At 29.9% G+C, this 14,504-nt stretch overlaps 1 protein-coding gene and 1 long non-coding RNA gene across 3 annotated transcripts; one reads left to right on the top strand and one right to left on the bottom strand.

Moving 5' to 3' along the window:
• Positions 1 to 759: 759 nt before the first annotated feature.
• Positions 760 to 1,779, bottom strand: LOC140872722 (uncharacterized). 2 transcript variants are annotated; one of them, XR_012147899.1, is made up of 3 exons: positions 1,436 to 1,779; positions 1,013 to 1,162; positions 760 to 912 (listed from the first exon to the last, which is right to left on the bottom strand). It is a non-coding gene; the product is annotated as an uncharacterized lncRNA (long non-coding RNA). The 2 variants fall into 2 exon arrangements; XR_012147898.1 differs by having other exon boundaries at positions 781 to 882.
• Positions 1,780 to 3,884: 2,105 nt separating this feature from the next.
• On the top strand, positions 3,885 to 12,011 carry LOC140872769 (uncharacterized). The gene is made up of 11 exons (XM_073275651.1): positions 3,885 to 3,894; positions 4,237 to 4,421; positions 4,544 to 4,754; positions 4,847 to 5,084; positions 5,172 to 5,322; positions 5,402 to 5,711; positions 10,516 to 10,700; positions 10,823 to 11,033; positions 11,126 to 11,363; positions 11,451 to 11,601; positions 11,681 to 12,011. The coding sequence occupies exons 1-11, from the start codon at positions 3,885 to 3,887 to the stop codon at positions 11,990 to 11,992; spliced, it is 2,202 nt and encodes a 733-aa protein (XP_073131752.1). The 3' UTR covers positions 11,993 to 12,011.
• The last annotated feature ends 2,493 nt before the right edge of the window (positions 12,012 to 14,504 follow it).

A 14,504-nucleotide genomic window follows, 5' to 3' on the forward strand; every position in this document is an offset into this window, starting at 1 on the left:
TTTTAAAAAATAATTAATATATGATGAAACTTTATGAAACAATACACAAAAAAGTTCTTTCCAACATACAATATATAAAAAAATTTCAATATTTCTTAATTCTATAAATAATTTTTAAAAAAATTTAGTCATCTAGGGTAAACCAAATCTAACCCAACCCGATTAATTTTTTTAGGTTCAAATTGATATGATCCAAAGACAAAAAATTCAACTCAATTTTGACATCATAAAACTATACAATAAATAATAACATCAAAAAATAATATTTCCATTCAGAATAGGACTCTTTTGAGACGATTTCACAGATCTTTATCCATGATACAGTCAACCCTACCAATGTTTACAATAAAAAGTAATATTTTTGGCATAAAATATAATATTTTTTCATAAGTGACCCAAATAAGATACCGTCTCACAAAATTGACCCTTAAGACCGTCTCATAGGAGTTTTTATCTTTCATTAAAGTTTTTTTTTTTTTGCGGTATAAAAGCAATTCTGGGTTGAATAGAAATAATTTTTTTAAAAATTTTGAGATATTTCTTAATTTAATAGAATGTATAACCTTTTATGTAGAACTTTATGTATACATAACATTATCCTAACAATTTAACAAATAAGGAAATTCAAAAAATTAAATATTCCTTTCAAAACTGAATTAATTAGAATTAGAAGTAACTAATTATCAAGACGGAAATTCAAGAAATTAAATAGTCCTTTAATTAGAAGTCGTCATCATCCTAGTAGTAATTGTAATCCTCCTTTTGATTGCCATCATCAATGTTTGTTCTCCTCTTCTTTCTCATTGTCTCCACCTGTTTAAGGGTCTTTTTCAATCTGGAGATGGATTTGAATCCTTACAAAGGACATGCTGAATTTTATGGCTGCAATCCCATGAATCACAAATTTTATGGCTGCAAACACATTTAAACATATGCCAAAGCAAAAGCAATTTCATACAAGAACAGCTAATAAGAGCCTTAAAGCTGATTGAAGATGGCTATGGGCAATTACCTTTCGATCATTTAAGCTTCAATAATTGGTGGAAATTCGCTCTTGTCATGCGAGAATGGATTAAGATCTATATACCTTCTCAAATTACCAATCAAAAACTTACGTTGTGCCATCATGTTACTATATTTTGAAAATATCTCTTTATGCTCCCTGCAAGTGTAGAAACAACAATTCAAATTCAATTTTTCAGAAGAAGGAATTTCAGAAGAAGGATAAGGTGTTATAGAAAAAATTTAAACTGTCGAGAGGCAATAGCCTCCCTAAAATGATTAAATGATTTTCTTCTGATGCACACACCATTAATTCTTTCGCAAAAATCTCAATGGCGTAGATCGAATGAAATATTACTCACATAGTTGGCACATGCAAGGACATGTACAGGTATCGAAACACAGGATTTGATAACTTTGAAATAAGGCATACCTGACAAGGTTTTCAAAAACTTTCTGCTTCATAATCTCCGTGAAAATTGTCTTTGATTCATTACTATCATTTATGTTTAAAAATCGACTTAGATATCCCTCAACTTCTTCCCACTCGCCCGCTTGCACTTGATCTTCAAAGTATTTTATCTTCTGTCGCCAAAGTAAACGAAAATATCTGCTCATTATCAGAGCACGCCAACTTTTGCACACGGCTTTGAATCTCATCAGAGATTTTGAAGGTAAACGTAGTAGAATTTCGGAGAGGAAATCGACGTTATTAGATAATAAAGAGATATCGGCACGTAGTTTTCCAGAATCTCCCTCGGCCGCCATAGATCGATGTTGTTTCAGCCTTCCTTCCATTATATATATATATATATATATATATATATATATATATATATATATATGTATATTATACTTACCAAACAGAGATTTTATTTGTCAAAACACAAGAGGAGATATATTGTTTGTTTTAAAATTGGAATTTTGAGATTATCTTTTCTCATATATAACATTATCTTTTGCTAAAATATTGATAAACCATTGCGTGTTTCCTGTATTTTTATTAACCTCACATATCTTATTCAATTTCGGACTATTGATTACTATATATCCTACGACGATCTGTTCTCCTGTTCTACTATTTCCATAATATCCTCTGGCAACATAGATTTTGTGTATGTTCAATATAATCTACGATCTATTATATCTATCTATCTTCAGACGGTTTATTGCGGGGGATGCGGTGGTGCTGTGGTGTCGTTTTATTTTTTTTATTTTTTATTTTTTTATTTTTTTTATAATATTTTGATTTTTCCTTATTTGTCTTTCGTTTTCTTTTTTTTTTTCCTTTTTTTTAATACAGTTTAGTTTTTTATATTGTCAATTTTTTTGGATCAATTTTTTTTTATAATTTATCTTTTTACAATATATAATATAAATAATACACCAATTGATTAAATATATCAATATAGAAACAAAAATAAATAATTATATGTTTTACTCCAAAAATAAATAACTATATGTTTGGTAACAAAATAATTAGAAAAAAACTGAAATGCAAATGTTAAAAAAATCGAACGTTTTCTATTTAAATATTTTCATTCCATGTTGTAAATTTTTTAAAAAGGAATAGAATAGAAAAAGGAATAATCAAACAATCGAGTAAAAATGAAACACAAACCATGTCTTCCTCCCAAAAGAAAGAGAAACAAAATGCCAAAAAAAAAGTCCAAAAAATTAAATAAAACCAATAAAATATATATAAAAAATAGGCTAAAAAATTTTTAAATGAAAATTTTTAAAGGGAAGAAAAGAAAGATGAAAACTAAAAGCCCAAAAAACTAAATTTTAAATAATATATATTTTTTAAAGAAGAAAATTGTGTAGTAGTGCAAAAACTATCAATATACAAGTATAAATTATAACAAGAAAATTACGCAATAAAATTTGGCATGATAAAACGAAACTACAAACGTGCATATTTTTTACCGTTGGAACAACTAATATTCAAGTCGGAAATAAATTAATAAATAAAGCTTTTTTATTATTTTTCATGGTTTAATCATGAAGAAAGATAATTTAATGAAGGTGTTAGCATTTTTTTCATCAAACAACGATGAATTCAAAAATAAGTAAATTATCCATTAACTTTCGAGATAAAAGATTACTTACGAAACCAAAATGAGGCGTAAAATGTTCATTGTGGGATTGGACGTGTTTAATTTGTTAGAAAATTACTAATTTGAGTCGATATTAAACCAAGGAAATCACTTATATAAGTCCCAGAGTTACCATCTTTTACAAATAATAATAATAATTAAACATATGCATACGTACAAATAAGTACTTTTTTTATCTAAAATATATTTTTATATTTTTGCATAACATAACGAACCTTTATATAAAATATAATAAGATTCTAGTAATTTATATTTAATATTATGTTTTTATTATTAATTTATTATTTTTTATTTTATCTAAAAAATAGTATGATAGTCATGAGATAAGATTATTTTTGACAGAAAAAATTGTATGATATAATATACACAAGTAGTTACTGCATGTATGTCTCAATAATAATATTATAGTACAGATGCTTAACTAATTTTAAAACAGTGGAATGAAAATTCAACAAATTGTAAGACTGATTTAAACTCAAAATTTATCTTCCTTCTTGTGTTTAAGTGAGTGAGATTTCATTGAAAGAATAGTAATTTTGTAGTGATATCTTGTTCTTCAACTCAATCACACTAATTTTGTAGGGCTTCTGTTTTTGGGCACAACTCTGTTCCTTCTGCTAAGATTTAGGCGAGGAATGATTCGATTTCATTTTTATTCGAATGTCAAATTATCTGTACAATTTAAAAAACGGTTGACCCCGAAGTGGACCCCATCCCACATGAGTCAGAGGCCCATTGGCTCATGCGGGGTTAAATCTAGGGATGTGCACAAGTAGGCAGAGACATGAGGGAGGGAACAACATTGTCCAACCCCCAGAGCATACCCCCAAATATTTCAATGAGGAATATGCTCCACACGAGGATCGAACCCGCAACGCTGGGGAATTTCTTCCCACGTCACCTCAGGCCTTATCAACTCGCCTATGCCCTGTGGGCAAATTATCTGTACAATTACATGTATCAGTTGAGGTATCTGTGACTTTAGACTCAATGGAAAAGAACAAAGCACAAAGATAGAGCACAACTTCACTGATACGCAAGCACAATTTTGTTGAGTTAATTTCAAATTTGTCGAGATCTTTATTTCCATTCGGCCTCGATGGTCATCTGATAGGGAGGAAAAGAGAGGAAGAAGTTCAGGAGCTGCTGACGTTAGAGGGATATACTGATACATATGAAGATAGAGGAGCAAAGGGCCATGATCTCAGACTTTTCACATATGCATCTATTCTTGCGGCTACAGATAACTTCTCCTATAAGAATAAACTGGGAGAGGGTGGTTTTGGCCCTGTTTATAAGGTATAACAAAATAATTACTTTGTTTCTTTGAATATTAATTGAACATTCTTGATTAAAAATTATCTTCTAGAGGATGCATCCCTCATTTGGTGTCATGTTTTTTAATAAAAATTTTGTTACAGGGTGTGACACCTGAAGGGCACCACATAGCAGTAAAGGTTCTGTCGCGAAGCTCGGGACAGGGATTGCTCGAGTTTAAAAACGAGCTAATACTTATTTCGAAACTGCAACATGTCAACCTTGTGAAACTAATAGGTTTCTCCATTCATGGAAATGATAAAATTATAGTATATGACTACATGCCTAACAAGAGTCTCGACTGTTTTCTCTTCGGTATGTAACTTTTCCTTTCCTAGTATCAATTAAAGAACGGCAGATTTAGATACCTAGTACATATGACAATATCTGTTTTTATGGCACAACAGATTCATCCAAGAGGGGGCTATTGGACTGGCTCAAACGTTTCACTATTATCGAAGGGATTGCTCAAGGACTTCTATATCTGCACAAGTACTCGCGCCTGACGATAGTTCATCGAGACCTGAAGTCTGGTAACATATTACTCGATGAAGATATGACTCCCAAGATTTCTGATTTCGGTCTGGCAAGAATCTTTAAGCAAAGTACCAGTGAAGCCAACACGGAAAGGCGAGTTGGGACCTAGTAAGAAACATATGATCATCCCTCTGTACCATTATTTTTTAAGTTTCTTTGTTTTCCAGATTTTGATAGAATTCTCTGCATTTGTAGTGGCTATATGGCACCTGAGTATGCAATGCAGGGGATATTTTCTTTGAAATCGGACGTTTACAGTTTCGGAGTTCTTGTTCTTGAGATTGTGAGCGGCAGGAAAAACAACAGCTTCCACGACATTCAAGGTCCTCTAAATCTTGTGGAACATGTAAGCCTTTTTTACCATCGATTTTGCTATAGTTTCTGCTGAATGCAACCACCAACTAGCTAATTTTATCATTCTTCAGGCTTGGGAGCTATGGAGCAATGATTCTGCTGTAGAACTGATGGATCCAACACTGAGGGGTTCATGCAATATTCAACAACTACTCAGATGCATTCACATCGGCCTTTTGTGCGTCGAGAATCGCGCGGTTGACCGGCCGAGCATCGAGGATGTTATATCCATGTTGAAGAATGAAATGAAGGATACTCCCATGCCCAAGAATCCAGCTTTCATCACGAGGGATAGTGTGATTGAGTTGAATAAGAAGATATCACTACAAAATAACTACTCTGTCAATGAAATCTCACTCACTCAAACAGAACAAGGAAGATAAATTCTTCATTTAAATTGGTATTGCAATTTGTTGACTTTTAATTTTAGTTAGGAATTATTATTTGTAAAAGGTGTTGATTCAGAGAGGGACACATAAGTGATTTTCTTGTTAAAAATATAATAAATTAGTAAATTCAATAATAATAAAAAAAAACTTTAATTACTTTTCTTAATTCATAAGAATAGATTAAGGAACCCATAAAGTGTGTCAAAAGTAAAATATATATATAAAAAAAATTGACAAAAATGTTTTATTTTACTATTTATTGTGCAATTCTAGATGTGTCAAAATTTAATACGAACCAAATTGACAAAAAAATATTGGATTAGGTTGACATTTTTGGGTTAAAGTCAGATCTAATTGGACCCGAAAAATTAATTATGTAATAATTATATTTTTAAATAAAAATTTATTTTTATTTTTTAAGTTTTTAATGTATAATTAAATACACATAAAAATATTCAATTTGATTTAAATACATGATAACAAATCTCGCTTAAATATAATTTAAATGTGAAGGAATAATTGTAAAAAATTTTAAATATAAAAACAACACAAACTAAAAACATATTTTTTAAAAAACAAATTTTTTTAAAAATAATTAATATATGATGAAACTTTATGAAACAATACACAAAAAAGTTCTTTCCAACATACAATATATAAAAAAATATTTCAATATTTCTTAATTCTATAAATAATTTTTAAAAAAATTTAGTCATCTAGGGTAAACCAAATCTAACCCAACCCGATTAATTTTTTTAGGTTCAAATTGATATGATCCAAAGACAAAAAATTCAACTCAATTTTGACATCATAAAACTATACAATAAATAATAACATCAAAAAATAATATTTCCATTCAGAATAGGACTCTTTTGAGACGATTTCACAGATCTTTATCCATGATACAGTCAACCCTACCAATGTTTACAATAAAAAGTAATATTTTTGGCATAAAATATAATATTTTTTCATAAGTGACCCAAATAAGATACCGTCTCACAAAATTGACCCTTAAGACCGTCTCATAGGAGTTTTTATCTTTCATTAAAGTTTTTTTTTTTTGCGGTATAAAAGCAATTCTGGGTTGAATAGAAATAATTTTTTTAAAAATTTTGAGATATTTCTTAATTTAATAGAATGTATAACCTTTTATGTAGAACTTTATGTATACATAACATTATCCTAACAATTTAACAAATAAGGAAATTCAAAAAATTAAATATTCCTTTCAAAACTGAATTAATTAGAATTAGAAGTAACTAATTATCAAGACGGAAATTCAAGAAATTAAATAGTCCTTTAATTAGAAGTCGTCATCATCCTAGTAGTAATTGTAATCCTCCTTTTGATTGCCATCATCAATGTTTGTTCTCCTCTTCTTTCTCATTGTCTCCACCTGTTTAAGGGTCTTTTTCAATCTGGAGATGGATTTGAATCCTTACAAAGGACATGCTGAATTTTATGGCTGCAATCCCATGAATCACAAATTTTATGGCTGCAAACACATTTAAACATATGCCAAAGCAAAAGCAATTTCATACAAGAACAGCTAATAAGAGCCTTAAAGCTGATTGAAGATGGCTATGGGCAATTACCTTTCGATCATTTAAGCTTCAATAATTGGTGGAAATTCGCTCTTGTCATGCGAGAATGGATTAAGATCTATATACCTTCTCAAATTACCAATCAAAAACTTATGTTGTGCCATCATGTTACTATATTTTGAAAATATCTCTTTATGCTCCCTGCAAGTGTAGAAACAACAATTCAAATTCAATTTTTCAGAAGAAGGAATTTCAGAAGAAGGATAAGGTGTTATAGAAAAAATTTAAACTGTCGAGAGGCAATAGCCTCCCTAAAATGATTAAATGATTTTCTTCTGATGCACACACCATTAATTCTTTCGCAAAAATCTCAATGGCGTAGATCGAATGAAATATTACTCACATAGTTGGCACATGCAAGGACATGTACAGGTATCGAAACACAGGATTTGATAACTTTGAAATAAGGCATACCTGACAAGGTTTTCAAAAACTTTCTGCTTCATAATCTCCGTGAAAATTGTCTTTGATTCATTACTATCATTTATGTTTAAAAATCGACTTAGATATCCCTCAACTTCTTCCCACTCGCCCGCTTGCACTTGATCTTCAAAGTATTTTATCTTCTGTCGCCAAAGTAAACGAAAATATCTGCTCATTATCAGAGCACGCCAACTTTTGCACACGGCTTTGAATCTCATCAGAGATTTTGAAGGTAAACGTAGTAGAATTTCGGAGAGGAAATCGACGTTATTAGATAATAAAGAGATATCGGCACGTAGTTTTCCAGAATCTCCCTCGGCCGCCATAGATCGATGTTGTTTCAGCCTTCCTTCCATTATATATATATATATATATATGTATATTATACTTACCAAACAGAGATTTTATTTGTCAAAACACAAGAGGAGATATATTGTTTGTTTTAAAATTGGAATTTTGAGATTATCTTTTCTCATATATAACATTATCTTTTGCTAAAATATTGATAAACCATTGCGTGTTTCCTGTATTTTTATTAACCTCACATATCTTATTCAATTTCGGACTATTGATTACTATATATCCTACGACGATCTGTTCTCCTGTTCTACTATTTCCATAATATCCTCTGGCAACATAGATTTTGTGTATGTTCAATATAATCTACGATCTATTATATCTATCTATCTTCAGACGGTTTATTGCGGGGGATGCGGTGGTGCTGTGGTGTCGTTTTATTTTTTTTATTTTTTATTTTTTTATTTTTTTTATAATATTTTGATTTTTCCTTATTTGTCTTTCGTTTTCTTTTTTTTTTTTTCCTTTTTTTTAATACAGTTTAGTTTTTTATATTGTCAATTTTTTTGGATCAATTTTTTTTTTATAATTTATCTTTTTACAATATATAATATAAATAATACACCAATTGATTAAATATATCAATATAGAAACAAAAATAAATAATTATATGTTTTACTCCAAAAATAAATAACTATATGTTTGGTAACAAAATAATTAGAAAAAAACTGAAATGCAAATGTTAAAAAAATCGAACGTTTTCTATTTAAATATTTTCATTCCATGTTGTAAATTTTTTAAAAAGGAATAGAACAGAAAAAGGAATAATCAAACAATCGAGTAAAAATGAAACACAAACCATGTCTTCCTCCCAAAAGAAAGAGAAACAAAATGCCAAAAAAAAAGTCCAAAAAATTAAATAAAACCAATAAAATATATATAAAAAATAGGCTAAAAAATTTTTAAATGAAAATTTTTAAAGGGAAGAAAAGAAAGATGAAAACTAAAAGCCCAAAAAACTAAATTTTAAATAATATATATTTTTTAAAGAAGAAAATTGTGTAGTAGTGCAAAAACTATCAATATACAAGTATAAATTATAACAAGAAAATTACGCAATAAAATTTGGCATGATAAAACGAAACTACAAACGTGCATATTTTTTACCGTTGGAACAACTAATATTCAAGTCGGAAATAAATTAATAAATAAAGCTTTTTTATTATTTTTCATGGTTTAATCATGAAGAAAGATAATTTAATGAAGGTGTTAGCATTTTTTTCATCAAACAACGATGAATTCAAAATAAGTAAATTATCCATTAACTTTCGAGATAAAAGATTACTTACGAAACCAAAATGAGGCGTAAAATGTTCATTGTGGGATTGGACGTGTTTAATTTGTTAGAAAATTACTAATTTGAGTCGATATTAAACCAAGGAAATCACTTATATAAGTCCCAGAGTTACCATCTTTTACAAATAATAATAATAATTAAACATATGCATACGTACAAATAAGTACTTTTTTTTATCTAAAATATATTTTTATATTTTTGCATAACATAACGAACCTTTATATAAAATATAATAAGATTCTAGTAATTTATATTTAATATTATGTTTTTATTATTAATTTATTATTTTTTATTTTATCTAAAAAATAGTATGATAGTCATGAGATAAGATTATTTTTGACAGAAAAAATTGTATGATATAATATACACAAGTAGTTACTGCATGTATGTCTCAATAATAATATTATAGTACAGATGCTTAACTAATTTTAAAACAGTGGAATGAAAATTCAACAAATTGTAAGACTGATTTAAACTCAAAATTTATCTTCCTTCTTGTGTTTAAGTGAGTGAGATTTCATTGAAAGAATAGTAATTTTGTAGTGATATCTTGTTCTTCAACTCAATCACACTAATTTTGTAGGGCTTCTGTTTTTGGGCACAACTCTGTTCCTTCTGCTAAGATTTAGGCGAGGAATGATTCGATTTCATTTTTATTCGAATGTCAAATTATCTGTACAATTTAAAAAACGGTTGACCCCGAAGTGGACCCCATCCCACATGAGTCAGAGGCCCATTGGCTCATGCGGGGTTAAATCTAGGGATGTGCACAAGTAGGCAGAGACATGAGGGAGGGAACAACATTGTCCAACCCCCAGAGCATACCCCCAAATATTTCAATGAGGAATATGCTCCACACGAGGATCGAACCCGCAACGCTGGGGAATTTCTTCCCACGTCACCTCAGGCCTTATCAACTCGCCTATGCCCTGTGGGCAAATTATCTGTACAATTACATGTATCAGTTGAGGTATCTGTGACTTTAGACTCAATGGAAAAGAACAAAGCACAAAGATAGAGCACAACTTCACTGATACGCAAGCACAATTTTGTTGAGTTAATTTCAAATTTGTCGAGATCTTTATTTCCATTCGGCCTCGATGGTCATCTGATAGGGAGAAAAAGAGAGGAAGAAGTTCAGGAGCTGCTGACGTTAGAGGGATATACTGATACATATGAAGATAGAGGAGCAAAGGGCCATGATCTCAGACTTTTCACATATGCATCTATTCTTGCGGCTACAGATAACTTCTCCTATAAGAATAAACTGGGAGAGGGTGGTTTTGGCCCTGTTTATAAGGTATAACAAAATAATTACTTTGTTTCTTTGAATATTAATTGAACATTCTTGATTAAAAATTATCTTCTAGAGGATGCATCCCTCATTTGGTGTCATGTTTTTTAATAAAAATTTTGTTACAGGGTGTGACACCTGAAGGGCACCACATAGCAGTAAAGGTTCTGTCGCGAAGCTCGGGACAGGGATTGCTCGAGTTTAAAAACGAGCTAATACTTATTTCGAAACTGCAACATGTCAACCTTGTGAAACTAATAGGTTTCTCCATTCATGGAAATGATAAAATTATAGTATATGACTACATGCCTAACAAGAGTCTCGACTGTTTTCTCTTCGGTATGTAACTTTTCCTTTCCTAGTATCAATTAAAGAACGGCAGATTTAGATACCTAGTACATATGACAATATCTGTTTTTATGGCACAACAGATTCATCCAAGAGGGGGCTATTGGACTGGCTCAAACGTTTCACTATTATCGAAGGGATTGCTCAAGGACTTCTATATCTGCACAAGTACTCGCGCCTGACGATAGTTCATCGAGACCTGAAGTCTGGTAACATATTACTCGATGAAGATATGACTCCCAAGATTTCTGATTTCGGTCTGGCAAGAATCTTTAAGCAAAGTACCAGTGAAGCCAACACGGAAAGGCGAGTTGGGACCTAGTAAGAAACATATGATCATCCCTCTGTACCATTATTTTTTAAGTTTCTTTGTTTTCCAGATTTTGATAGAATTCTCTGCATTTGTAGTGGCTATATGGCACCTGAGTATGCAATGCAGGGGATATTTTCTTTGAAATCGGACGTTTACAGTTTCGGAGTTCTTGTTCTTGAGATTGTGAGCGGCAGGAAAAACAACAGCTTCCACGACATTCAAGGTCCTCTAAATCTTGTGGAACATGTAAGCCTTTTTTACCATCGATTTTGCTATAGTTTCTGCTGAATGCAACCACCAACTAGCTAATTTTATCATTCTTCAGGCTTGGGAGCTATGGAGCAATGATTCTGCTGTAGAACTGATGGATCCAACACTGAGGGGTTCATGCAATATTCAACAACTACTCAGATGCATTCACATCGGCCTTTTGTGCGTCGAGAATCGCGCGGTTGACCGGCCGAGCATCGAGGATGTTATATCCATGTTGAAGAATGAAATGAAGGATACTCCCATGCCCAAGAATCCAGCTTTCATCACGAGGGATAGTGTGATTGAGTTGAATAAGAAGATATCACTACAAAATAACTACTCTGTCAATGAAATCTCACTCACTCAAACAGAACAAGGAAGATAAATTCTTCATTTAAATTGGTATTGCAATTTGTTGACTTAGGAATTATTATTTGTAAAAGGTGTTGATTCAGAGAGGGACACATAAGTGGATTTCTTGTTAAAAATATAATAAATTAGTAAATTCAATAATAGAAATAAAAATAACTTTAATTACTTTGCTTAAATCAGTCCACGTGTCGAGAAAAAGTGTGGATCAAAATAAGGTTACTTTCTTGGAAATATTCTTGTTGATGGACTCTTGTTTGAATATTCAAAACACGTATTATTATAATATATATATTCAGACCATTCAAAGAAATAAGCGGCCAATGCATTGAGTAATGAGTAACAAGTCCAAGTGAACCAAATAAATTATTTTATGACATGTTACAAATGTACTTAATTATTAGACAATATTTAGAAAATTATCTTTAAATATAGAGTATTTTTATTTTGAGAAAATAGTTGTAATGACCCTTTTACGACTTCTATTTTTAAAAATAGCCTTGTTTACTAAAATTTTTATGACATAGCTAATTTATATATTTAAAAATCCTAAAATACTCATATTTCTCGTTTTGCTCTCTCTTAATTTATTTTGTGTTTGATGTGTAAATTTATTTTACCAATCTTAAAATTGGTAAATTTATATAATTACAATTCGATTTAATTTTGATAAATATCTATTTATGTTAATAATACTATATTCATAAATATTACGAATATTTAGTATTTACTTTAATATTTGGTTAATTTAATATAAAAATAATAAATTCATTATACCACCAGGCACCACCACAACAATAGCTATAGTTACTGTTCATCACTAATTTATTTTTATTGATTTTTTGTTATTATTATTTATTTAATATTTAAAAATGTAGAAAAGGGAAAAAAAACGAAAGCTTTTTAATTAACGGTCAACTATCTCATACAATATAAGAATTGTTTGTAATTTACTATTTCTTTTTTAAAAATGCTAATTTTATCTTCTATTTTACTATTAATTTTGGTAGAAAATTCCTCATCATATATTTAGAATTTTTTGGTATAAATTTTCTGATTTTTATTATGAACTTGTACGATATTCCGTACATCGTTATTTCAAAATGATCATATTCATCTACGTCATGTTCTTAGGTCGACGAACAGAGTGCATATATCGCTTGTCTATTTCCTCTCTCGCCCTTTTTGTATTAGTTTGCCTCTTTTGCTATTTCATCTCTCGGCTATTTTGTTTGGAGTCGCAAGGTTAATTGATCTTGTCATTCAAGATTTGTGTTCTTGGTGATTTAATAATATGAAATTAAAGTCATCATAATAATTTTTAGAAAACAACATCATCATAATAATATATCTAATAATTTGGATATATTATCACACGACTCCTGAAAAATATATAAAAAAAAACATAATCTAAACCTCGGTGACTGAGCTTGAAAGGAGGGAAACTTTAAACATTTAAGGTCCGTTTGGTACCATGGATTCAGCATGATTATGGGCACATTTCTTTGTTAATCCTTTGTTTGGTGTAGTTTTTATTAAACTAGTTGTATCCACTCTCCAAAGGACTAGCCTTTATTAGAGTAGGTTAAATAAAGGGCAACTTGGAAATAGGTACCCAAACCAAACAAAAGTTTGAGTTTAGTACCTAAGGTTGCATTTTCCAAAAATGCCCTTATCCTTATTTTAATAATTATTATTTCTTGAATTATTATATGTGGAATCGGATTCGAAATCTGATTCACTTGATTCATCAAGATAATAAATATTTTCATCGTCAGATGAAAATTCAATTGTTTCTACCGGATAGAATCCAATAGTATATATTTCTTCAAGAAGTTTAACTTTATTCTTCTTTTCATTTCGTTTTGGACATTCATTCGCATAATGTCCTTCTTCGTTGCACAACCAACATGTGCAATTCTTTCCTTTACCCTTTGGGCAAGGTGGTTTTTTGTTATCAAACTTTTTATAAAATTTTCTTTTATAAGATTTTCTGAAAAAATTCATTTTAAATTTCTTTTTCTTATAAGGAATGAATTTTCTATTAAAAGATTTATAAGGTTTATTGAATTTAGTTTGTTTTTGTCTTTTTAAATGTTTATATGGTTTATTAGTTTTGCAACCATACTCTTTTACTGTGAATTCCATTTTATCACAACAAAGGTTATTGTTTTGTTTGTAGGATTTAGAGATTCTTTTATTTAGTGTTACTTCATGACATTTCTTTGTTATTATGTCTTTGATGAATTTAATAGCTCCTCCTAAAGTTTTAGCATAAGGACTTGTTAAGAATTCATCTTTACTGTGTATAGGTATATTAGGTATCTTATTAAAGATACTTAGTTTATAATGTTCTTTTTTATCAACATCTATTAATTGATAATAATTTGTTTCATAATCACAAATAAATTCTTCTAAGTAACATAAATTGCATAATTTAATATTATCTAGAATAAAAATTGCTCTATTTTGTTCTATGTTCTTAGCTACCAGATTAGCATCATTATTGGATACTCCTAAAAATTCTT

This window comes from Henckelia pumila, unplaced genomic scaffold (genome assembly GCF_033568475.1).
Source record: "Henckelia pumila isolate YLH828 unplaced genomic scaffold, ASM3356847v2 CTG_477:::fragment_1, whole genome shotgun sequence".
Lineage (NCBI taxonomy): Eukaryota > Viridiplantae > Streptophyta > Magnoliopsida > Lamiales > Gesneriaceae > Henckelia > Henckelia pumila.